At 43.7% G+C, this 11,492-nt stretch overlaps 1 protein-coding gene across 6 annotated transcripts in view; it reads left to right on the top strand.

Moving 5' to 3' along the window:
• Positions 1-9,507: 9,507 nt before the first annotated feature.
• The window catches only part of YAP1 (Yes1 associated transcriptional regulator), a gene marked incomplete at its 5' end in the record, with an annotated part of 106,881 nt that continues 104,896 nt past the window's right edge, over positions 9,508-11,492 (top strand). For all 6 annotated transcript variants that reach the window (XM_082659626.1, XM_082659622.1, XM_082659624.1 and 3 more), the window contains one exon: positions 9,508-9,831. In XM_082659626.1, coding sequence (XP_082515752.1) covers positions 9,508-9,831 — 324 coding nt within the window. The remainder of the gene's footprint in view (positions 9,832-11,492) is intronic.

The following is an 11,492-nucleotide window of genomic DNA, read 5'->3' as shown; positions in this document are numbered from 1 at the left end:
AGAGATCAGAGCCAAGGATGATCCATAATGAAAGGCCTCCCTGAGAAGGGGATTGAGGTACATTTTAAAAGAAAGGGCATCCAGCAATCCCACTCCTGGGCATATATCCAGGGAAAACCATAATTCAGAAAGGTACATGCACCCCAATGTTCATTGCAGCACTATTTACAATAGCCAGGACATGGAAGCAACCTAAATATCCATTGACAGGTGAATGGATAAAGAAGATGTACATATATACAATGGAATCTTACTCAGCCATAAAAAAGAATGAAATAATGCCATTTGCAGCAACATGGATGGACCTAGAGCTTGTCATACTGAACGAAGTATGTCAGACTGAGAAAGACAAATATATGATATTGCTTATATGTGGAGTCTAAAAAAATGGTACAAATGAACTTATTTACAAGCATCAGAGATGTAGAAAACAAACTTATGGTTGCCAAGGGGGAAAGAGTTTGGGAGGGTGGATAAATTGGGAGATTGGGATTGACACATACATAGTACTATATATAAAATAGATAATAAGGGCCTACTGTATGGCACAGGGAACTCTACTCAATACTCTGTAATGACCTATATGGGAAAAGAATCTAAAAACTGCGTGGATATATGTATATGTATAACTGATTTACTTTGCTGTACAGCAGAAACTAACACAACATTGCAAATCAACTATATCCCAATAAAAATTTAAAAAAAGAAAGGACAATTATGGATTGGCTTAGGGGAGGAAAGAATTCTAGGCAGAGAAAATGTTTCAGTCTATGGTATAGAGGTAGAAAGTATCAATACATGTGGGGTTACAAACTTCCCTGAATAGAGCAGCAGATATGCTTAGAAAAGTAGATTATTCACCTAATGTCCACTGTGTACCAGGCACAATGCTAAGCCTGTGGACACAGTGTAAACAAAACACAAAATCGCTGCTTCCAAAAAACATACAATCTAGTGACAAAAAATATGGTAAAATACATAAAGTAATTACAAATTATGGTTTTTCTAGGGAATATATCAAGAGTAGTTAGTCTGAGAATGTTCTCAGGAAAAATACAGCATATGTGAAGGCCCTGGAATGGAAATGAGTTTAGTGTGTTCTAGGAATTGACAGAAGTCATTGTGAACAGAGTATAGCAGGCAAGAAAGAGTGACATGAGTTGAAACTGGGAAAATAGATCATGCATATCTTATAAGCCAATAAAATGAGTGTGGAATTTAACGGTAGTGCAATGGGAAACTACTATAAGTTTTGAAGCAAGGGAGTGATGTATATTTTCAAAAGATCAAAAGATCACCATGGCTATTGAATGGTAAATGGATTTGATAAGAGTTGGGGAAACTACCACCACTGTCTGATGAGAAATGAAGCAGTGTGGGCAAGGATGGTTTTGGTGAATATGGAGTGTTATGGGCTGAACTGTGTCTTCCCCAAAGCTTATATGTTGATGTCCTAACCCTCAGTACCTCAGAATATGACTGTATTTGGAGATAAGGCCTTTAAAGATGTAGTTAAGGTAAAATGAGGTCATATTGATGGGCCCTAATTCAATATGACTAGTATCCTTACAGGAAGAGAAGATTAGGATACGGACACCAAATGAAGACCATGTAAAGACTCCAGAAGAAGACAGCCATCTACAAGCCAAGGAGAGAAACTTCAGAGGAAACCAACCCTGGTGACACCTTGATGTTAGACTTCTAGCCTCCAGAACTGTGGGAAGATAAATTTCTGTTGTTTAAGCCATACAGTCTGGAATATTCTGTTATGGCAGCCCTAGCAAACTAATATATGGAGGGAAGTGGATATATTCCAGATGTTATTCTGGACCCAGAACCAACATTACTTGCAGATGGATTGAACTGGGGGATGGGGAATGGGAATTGGAAAAGTCAAGGTTGACTCTCAAGTTCCTGGTTTTAGAACTTTTAGAAAAAAATCTACTTAAAATACTTAACAAGAAACAATCTTTTGAAACAAAAGGGTTTGAATTCTAGAAAGATGGGAATAAATTAAATGGGATAATGTGTGGGGAAGTTTTTGTGTATGCAAATGTAAGTCATTGTATCACAGTTGTTGTTAGTGTATGATACACACTAGGAATCTACTACAGTTTTTTGTTGTTGTTGTTTTGGTTTTTGTTTTGCAGTACGCAGGGCTCTCACTGTCGTGGCCTCTCCCATTGCAGAGCAAGGCTCCGGACATGCAGGCTCAGCAGCCGTGGCTCATGGGCCCAGCCGCTCCGCGGCATGTGGGATCCTCCCGGACCGGGGCACGAACCCATGTCCATGCATCGTCAGGCAGACTCTCAACCCCTGCGCCACCAGGGAAGCCCTCTACTAGAGTTTTGAGTAGGAGATCAAGGGTGAAAATGGCACTTGAGGGAAATGGGTTTCGAATTATAGAAAATTGATTGAAGCAGGAAAGAACAAATGGAGCCTAGGAGATCAGCCAGCAATGGGCTGCAGGAACTAAGGTGTGAGCTGAGAAGTGTCCAATGTCTCTGGGAAAATCAAAGGAACTGAAGATACTTCAGTAAACATTCAGTGAATGTACATTTGCATACATATAGAGTGGACCCTTGAACAACACAGGTTTCAGCTGCTTGGGTCCACTCACACCCAGATATCTTTCACTAAATACACACCATGGTACCGTATGATCTGAGATAAGTTGAATCCTCAGATGCAAAATCAAGGGACAAGTGTGAAGTTATATGTGGATTTTTCGACTGCGCCTCCCCCAGCATTGTTCAAGAGTGAACTGTAGACATTAAATAGCCGGAGGCCAGAAGGGAGATGTAACTAAACCACCTGCCGTTTTCTATATAGGCAGTAAGCCCACCTAAAGTAATTTCCTTCAAACCTTCTTGGGGTCAGGATCCATGCCTCCCACAATGCTTTTTATAAAACTTAATAAGCATTGTAGATAGGATAAGTAATCTATTATATTTTGTCCTTTTAAAAAGGTAGTAGTATGGTGGGATATCTTGGGACCAGGAACTAGAAGCTCTGGCTCTGTCACACAGAAACTGTATGGCTTTGGGCAAGTCATTTACCCAGTGCTAGCCAGTAGAACTTTCTGAGGTTAGGGGAATGTTCTATATCTGTTCTGTCTGATACTGGAGCTGCTAACCACATGTGTAGCTACTGAGCACTTAAAACGTGGCTAGTGTGACCAAAGGAACTGAATTTTCTATTTAATATGCAGCTAGTGGCTACCATTTTGGACAGTGCAGAATAACTTCTCAAGACCATAAATTCTTGTGTAAAAGAAGGAAGTTGGGCTAAGTGATCTCCTTTGCCTTTTAGTTCTAAAATGCTGTCATTCTAATTCAGCATAAAAAATTCATGTGCATGTTATAAGGGTTCAAATTTTGACTCCCTAAAACTATATTTCTAAAGAATAAATTATACCCTTTTACACATAGAAAGTATGTAAATAATGACCTTCACAAATTTAAATCAAATGTGTATAAATGATGTTTGGGACACTATGTAGCGTATATAGTATCTTAACAACTGAAGAAGAACATGGGGTACTTGGAGAAGAGTCAGAGGACTACAAGAGAAGAATAAAAGTGTTGAGAAACAAGACATTGAGTAAAGGTTAAGTAACTGGGATAGTTTAGAAAAAAAAGACTGTCAGGAGACTTAATAAATGTATTCAGGTATATGAAGAATTATTAGAGATGGTATCCAGATATTTTCCATTAGATAGAACACTAGAAAATTAAGTTAAAGAGGAAATAAGTTATAAATGAAGAGGCACTTTCAGAGTTTGGTATATCAAATTCTCAAAAGACATTTAGATTTTAAATTGTTTTAAAACAATTTTGTGCCACATCGTTGAAGGTATGCATATGTCAAAGTAATAGTCACAAGATGTTAAAACTATAAACAAGTTGGAATCACTGCTTAACAGAGCTTTTAAAATAGGATTAGTGGTTAACTTTCAGGTAAGAATCAAGACATCACCTTTTGAGATCCTTTACACCATGAATATGTTACCAAATAAATAGATTTTTTCAATTCTCAAATACATATTATATACTAGATATAGATATTTCTAGAATAAATGATGAAATTAAAGGGATACTTATCTATAAATGGTGAAGCATAATGTTTACAAAACATATTTAATATTTATAAAATAAAAACAGAATGTGGAATATCATATAGAGTAGTGGTTCTCAAATGTTAATCACCTAGCGCAGGCTTGTTAAAACCCAGATTGCCGTTTACCTCCAGAGTTTCTGATTCAGTAGGTCTGGGTTATGGCCTAAGCATTTACATTTCTAACAAGTTTTCAGTGATGCTGATGCTGCTGATTTGGGGACCACACCTTGAGAACAATTGATAGAGAATATATTTAGTATTTTTAGAAGACACCTTTCCATTTTTAATATAATTCAGAAAAGTATAGTAAATGAGGAGACTAGTAACCTTTACGTTCAAGCATAGATGTGGAAAGTACAAGCCTGAATTTGATAACCTGTATTGCATAAAGCACTGGAAAGGTGCTTTGGGGCCTCCATTACACACCCCACTTAGTTCTGCCCGAAGTCTGAAGGGCTTCATACTCCAAAATTCTTCACAGCCAGATCTCAGACCAAACTTTAATTTCTCCCATATGGATAATTTTAGCTAGATTTTAGAAGAAAAAGAAATCTGATTTTAAATGATTTTTTTACTACAGTATATATGACTTTACATTAAAAAAAAAGGAGCCTATTAACCAAAATGCATCTATAGTGCTGAAATATGAAAAAAATATATATAATATATATTTTGAAAGGAGTGGTCCTTCTGTAATAGGCCTGACATGTCCTCTAACACAAAACAGGATTGAGCAATTTACTCATGCCCCCAATCCTTTCTGGATGGTGTCATACCTTTGACGTATTGTTTATTAGTTTAGGCAACCAGCTCACATGGATAGGAACTGGGAGTATAATTGCTCATAAATATTTTTTCTGCTATCAGAGAAAAGTGTCCACTATACAACCAGTGTCAGAAAAACCCATTGAAATGAGTGAAAAGTTGGCATTATAAATTTTACAAAGAAGTATTGTCACACGCTGTGGCTTATCTCTTTTCTAATCCCAGCTCCCCAGCTCTCTACCCCAACTGATACTGTGTAACTAAACAGGGGTGAACATGATTTGGGTTTTTAAAGTAATTACTTGCATATAGATGTCCATTTTTAAAGTGCTTTAAGATGGCCTGTTCTCTAAAATTGGTAAACAAATGACACTTTGTCTTTCTTATTTGCTTAGGCTTATCATAGCTGAAACCTAGGGGAAAAAACCTCAGTCTAACACCGCTTATTGTCACATACCTCAAAATAATGGATTCCGAATTAATGAAGTTCCCCATGCGTTGCAGCATATACCCTTTAGCTGAGTATATAGCTTTGCAGTGACCTGCCTTTAAACACCTGTGTGCTAAATCCCTTTTCCAATTCTGCTTATATCTGTTCAATAATAAGATCAGTAATTTGTACTATTTAAGAAGTGGGTAGCTTACAGCTCTAAAGTAGAGGTAGGGCTACAAGATTTGGGAATCCCTTCTATCCACAACTAGACTGAAACAGTGTTCAAAACCAGCCAGGCTCCTGATCATTATCATATCCACTTATTGTTCACAGTTGTTTCTTGCTATTGTAGAAGAATCTCCTTCAAACCAGAGACTTATCTCATAATTATTGATTAGTGTCTAATGTGGAACACACATGACAATCAACAAAGGCTGTGGCAATAAACATTTTATATTTGAGTATTTAGAACATGAATTAGAATAAAAGAATAATGTCAGGACTATGTTAATTCACAAATACACACAAATTATCTTCTAAATATTAAAGTGGAGAACTCTGAAATAATGTCTCTGAGTTGAATAATGAAGTACTGTCAGGTCAAGCAGAACTTTCTTCAGCAAGCTGTTCCTTAATTTCTCTTCATGCAATTATACCAAGTCAACTGTATCTTGGGCCTTCTTAATCCTCATGATGCAATAATAAAAACTTATTCATACTTATTTAATTTTTGTTATTCTATGAAATAGGCATCATTATACCAATTACTACCAATGCCTGGCACATAATCAGCACTCTACAAGTACTTACACAAATGTTTCATCTCAATTTCATCCACTCCTATAGTTAGCAGACAGTAGGAAGATCCAGAAACAGAAGGGAATAAGCAGAAGCTTTGAGGCTATTGAAGCCATGAGTGAACAGAAATACATGGGGCAATAGAATTGAGGGCACAGATGATTATGAGAGGCTGAAGCAATGAGTTATGATTTCTAAACTGAATTGGGAAGGAAGTGAAAACAGGAGTGATAGGTTCGTAGAAGAGAGAGAAGTTAATAATAAATGAGGTGTGAGTAATTAAGGGAATGGTATAACATAGTTTGATTTCACAACTGGAGTATTTCTGGATGATGGTGGGGTGTGGACAGATAAAGTAGAGAAGAGGGGCCATTGTAGTTGAGAAGGCAAGTCATTGTAACACTAGTGTTTTCAGATAGTGATCTACATGGACTTGAAAATGATCCAGGATAACCTGGGTCTTTGTATGAAGAAGGCAACTCTGTACCTCAAGGTGCCTTGGATTGATAATTGCTCTAAAAGTGGGGCTGGAGAGGAAGAGAGGGGACGAAGGATTGAATCTATGTTATCTTTATCCCTTACTAACCTGTGACTGAAATTTTGTAGATCAGGAATATTCAATTACAAAATCTTGGTTGATGCTACAGAGGTGCTTACAGAACATAACATCACTCCAGACAGCCTTTAAATCCACTTATCAAAGTAATTTTGTTCTCAGTTGAATGGCAGGTGAAACAATATTGAACAAAGCAACCTCTGCTGTACGCTAAGCCCTTTAATTATAGTGTTCATGGTAATAAATACTCTAGTGAAGGGACAGCTTCCATTACAATCCCAGGTTTTCAATAACTTTGGTTCTTAAAAAAATTTTTTTTTCAGTTGGAAATTTTAATGCATAGTTTCTGCCCAAAGGCTTTGTTTGTGTGGATTGATTATTAGATGTGACAGGAAGGGACTGCCAACAGGGTCCCTGAGGGGGACTGCTGCAAAGGAGAGGCCATGTCACTACATGTGAAGTAATCTGTGAACACGGCAAAACAACGATAGCTGACGTTTATGTGGATCTCACCACACACCCAAAACTGCACTAAGTACTTGCTTTATGTCCATTGACTCATTTGTCTCAACATATGAAGTAGGTGTCATTACCTGACCCCAATATTAAAGAAATTAAAGAATAGGAAATAAGTAACTTGTCCGATGTCACAGAGCTAGTAAATTGTGGAACTGGGATCTGAACTCAGATCTCTGGAACTCCAGAACCTATAAATTTGTGGTTAAACGCACTTGACATTTGGAGATGGGGGTGGGGATAAATATAAAAAGCAGTCATGGGCATCATGGAGGCAGATCCCTTTCTTCAGATGAAAGTGTAATCCAGAGCAGTTGATTAGAATCTTGCCGTAAAATCTTGAGGCTCTTTCCCTGGCCTGCCCCACCACACCGAGTGATACAGATCCCTCTTCAGATTTATCCAGGGCATGTCCTGGCTGGAGGAAGAGTTTATTTTTTTGCTCAGGGGACCTTTCCTTGTTTAATCCTGTTTACACATCTGTTTCACTAGCGTTGCAGACAAAATCATTAAAACAGGAAGCTAGTTTTCTTTAGAATGAACTAATGGATTTAAAATCAGAGTGATGTTGCATAACCCTTTTAATACACGAAAAATACTGGGTTGCGTGAATGGCCGCATTGTATGGTATGGAATTATATCTCAGTAAAGCTGCTTTTTAAAAAATCAGAATGTATGAATTAAAAAACAAATTTTGGGGAATTCCCTGGCGGTCCAGTGGTTAGGACTCCGTGCTTCCACTGCAGGGGGCACGGGTTCGCAAGAGGCGCCGTCAAACAAAAAAACAAAAAAAACCCAACAAATTTTCATTGCTTTTGAGTGATTTCAAGTGAACTCCTTGCATATATGACACTGCCGCAAAGAGAACCAGGTGCCTGGGGTGAGCTCCTCACCCGTTCATTTCTTATTCGGTCAACTTTAAGAGAATCCACCCTTGTGCCAGGCACAGGGATAACAAAGAGAGGTAGGCTCCCATCCCCTCAAGGATGAAAGACAGGTACACCGAGGAATGCTTGCAACTGAAGTTAAACACTGAGTTTTTCCGTTGAGATTTTCAAGACTGTGTTTCAAGTCTGAGCACTAAAAAAGTTTTCACTTTTAAAAAAGGCAGTTTTTGGTTATTTAGTAAATCACACTGAGTCACAGATCTAGTCTTAAAGCTTCAAATTACAGAAATCATTTATCCCTTTCAAGTGGGTTTTGAATATTGAGTGGAAAGAAAATCAAGTTAATGTTAAGAAAAAATGGACCCTTATTAAAATCAATGTCTGTTATGGGTACCATTTTAAATTCAACCTAGTTTGAGTATTTGAGCCCACACTGACACTCCAGTTGGTCAAGTCGGGCAAAAGCGGGGACGGTTTAAGTGGATTTATACGTCCCCTCCCAACTTCTTTCGGCCTTGGCTGTTTCGCATCTCGGGGCGAGCTGGAAACCTTTCAGCCTTTCCTGAGAACTGGCGGGGAAGGGGCCGGGCTGGGAGGGAGGACTTCCTGCGGCCAAGGGCGGCCGCGTTCGCCGCAGAGATCAGAGCTCCGACCCAGACCAGACCCAACGTTGGTCGTCGGGCCGGCCGCCCTCCCGGCGCGGACCGCCAGGCACGCTCCCCGCCGCGGCCGCCCCCAGGCCCCAGCCCCATGAAGCACTGTGGAGGCCCGGCCCGCTGGCGGGCTGGTCACGTGCGGCCGGGAGGGGCGTTGGAGGCCGGGAGGGGCGTTGGAGGCCGGGAGTCTGCAGGAATGTAGTTAACTTGCAGGGGAAAGTTTCCCTCCGCGGATGGCCGCGGATCCTGTGCGGGCGGGCGCGCAGAGGAAGGAAGAGCCGGGAGGAGGCGGAGCCGCGAGCGGCTCGGGCGGGCGGTTCTCTCAACTTTAGTTTTGGCGTCTGAGGCGAGTTTCTGTCTCAGTCGGGCGCAGCCGCCGCCGGGGAAAAGAAAGGGAGGAAGGAAGGAAGGAACAAGAAGAGGAAATAAGAGAGAAAGGGGGAGGGGAAAGGCAACTAGCTGTCCGGCATCCGTCAAGGGCGTGAAGGAAAAAAGTTCTCGGGCGCGCAGGTCCGGGTCTCTCGCAGCCCCTCCCGAAGCGCAGCCGCCAGACCAGTGGAGCCGGGGCGCAGGGCGGGGGCGGAGGCGCCGGGGCGGGGGATGCGGGGCCGCGGCGCAGCCCCCCGGCGCTGAGAGCAAGGCGAGCGCCGCTCCCGCCGCCCAGCGCCGCCGGCCCGCCACCCTCGCCGGTTCTCCCATCTCGGCCCGTCGAGCCGGGGCGCCCGGGCGGAGCCCTTGCCCGCCTGGTCGGGGTGCGCGTCGGGGGAGGGAGAAACCATGGATCCCGGGCAGCAGCAGCCGCCGCCTCAGCCAGCCCCCCAGGGCCAAGGGCAGCCGCCCGCGCAGCCCCCCCAGGGGCAGGGCCCGCCGTCCGGGCCCGGGCAGCCGGCACCCCCGGGGTCCCAGGCGGCACCGCAGGCCCCCCCCGCCGGGCACCAGATCGTGCACGTCCGGGGGGACTCGGAGACCGACCTGGAGGCGCTTTTCAACGCCGTCATGAACCCCAAGACGGCCAACGTGCCCCAGACTGTGCCCATGAGGCTCCGGAAGCTGCCTGACTCCTTCTTCAAGCCTCCAGAGCCCAAGTCCCACTCCCGACAGGTAACCTGGCCGCCCCTCTCCCCACTTTCCCGTCGGGCGGGCCCCAGGCCCGGGGGCGCTCGGGAGCGGCGGCCGCGAGCCCTGGCCGCGGAGGGGGGTTCCGGGAGCGCTAGAGAGGTGGGGATGGGGGCTCGCGGAGAGGCGGGGGGACTGGAGGCGCCCGCCGGCCGCGGCTACGGGCTCCCCACTCCTCCCGGAGTCCGGGGCCGAGATTTGTTTTTCCCCTTGTAGTTTCTCTCTGCGGTTGCAGCCCCGGGGGGCGTGCTTTTCCCTGCCTTTTCTTTCTTCCTGGGGTTCTCGGGAGGTTGGCGGGAGTGGCAGGGGAGGTGGGGAGGAAGGAAGGGGGTGGGGAGAGTCGGGCCCGGGCCGCGGTGGGCTTGCACAATGCGCGCGCCGCCGCGCTCCGCACCTTCGCTCCCTCCGCCGCCGCCGCCGCGGGGCCGGGGAGGGGGAGGGGGGCCTCTGGCATCTGTGTGTGGGTGAGCTGCCAGCGGCGGCCGAGTTTGTGAAGTTGAGCCCTGGGCCCCCTTTCCTTCGGGGCCTCTCGGTCCACTTCAGTCTCCTAGGGAGTCAAATAATTGTTCTCTTGTTTTCCAGTGTTGATTAGGGGTGGGGGTTGAACCAGTCCATTTAGTTTCTCGCTCTTTCTCCCCCTCCCCCTCCCAAAAGCATTTATTTTCTTCGCGGCCCCGGCGCTTTCTGAATACAGGATCCAGACTTTCCTGGAAGTTGTTTATGGAGTTAGTGCTTTCACCCCTGCCCTTACCTAGCGCCTTGGAAGTCAGGCAGGCTTACTCTTATCAAACTTAGTTGGTTCACGTGTTGGCTTCCCCGTTGGAGACTATTATTTACAGTTTGCCGAAATGCTTTTAAATTAGCCACATCTACACGTTGCGCAGGACCTGAGTTGAGCTTTACCGTGCTTTGGTTTTAACAGAAGCCTTTGATAACGCACTGCAGGTTGACTCATAGGCCGAGTCCTGCCTAGTTCAACTGTGATTAGAAGTTAATGTTTGGGAAGTGATGACTAATTCGAGGCTCGCCATTGCTCTTTAATTCTTATTGAGGATATGAACATGGCTGTTCCACATACACAACGTTCGATTACTTTGTCAACGTGATCCAACATTAAAGTGAAACTATTATGAAAGTGTTAACATTCTGACCTGTCCCAGAAGATTTGTTTAGTGTAGGTTTTTATTCCTTTCCTTACTTTTTTAAAAAGAGCTTGCTTCAGGCTAAACTTCAGCATAGGAACTTTGTCCAGAAGTTAATTGGTTTTCCAAATACTGCGATGTAGTTAGTCCATTCGGCTGTAACTTGAGTGGGAAGAACAGTTATCGCCCCACTCCCATCGCCCCTCCTATTTGCAGCAGGCCTGTGGTGTGTTCTCCTGCCTCAGACCAAGGGGTTTTGGAACTCAGAAAAACTCACTTAACCTGCTGACAAAAACCTGCGTTAAGGAAGAGGAAGGAAAAACAATTTAGCAGCTTGCCCCAAATACTTCAATTTGTAAGAAGTAGACTTAGGTATGCTTTTTTCTCTTACCCCTGGAAATGAGTTTCTGGACTCATTATGGGTAAAAATGTGTTGGCATTGCACCCCACAGTCTACACGACTATGCTGTTAGTTAATATGTTTTGAAAGTATAATACCCATAG

Source organism: Grampus griseus, assembly GCF_964374135.1.
Source record: "Grampus griseus genome assembly, chromosome: 8".
NCBI classification, from domain to species: domain Eukaryota; kingdom Metazoa; phylum Chordata; class Mammalia; order Artiodactyla; family Delphinidae; genus Grampus; species Grampus griseus.
Note: the sequence above shows the minus strand (reverse complement) of the source record. Positions and strands in the feature narration are given on the sequence as shown.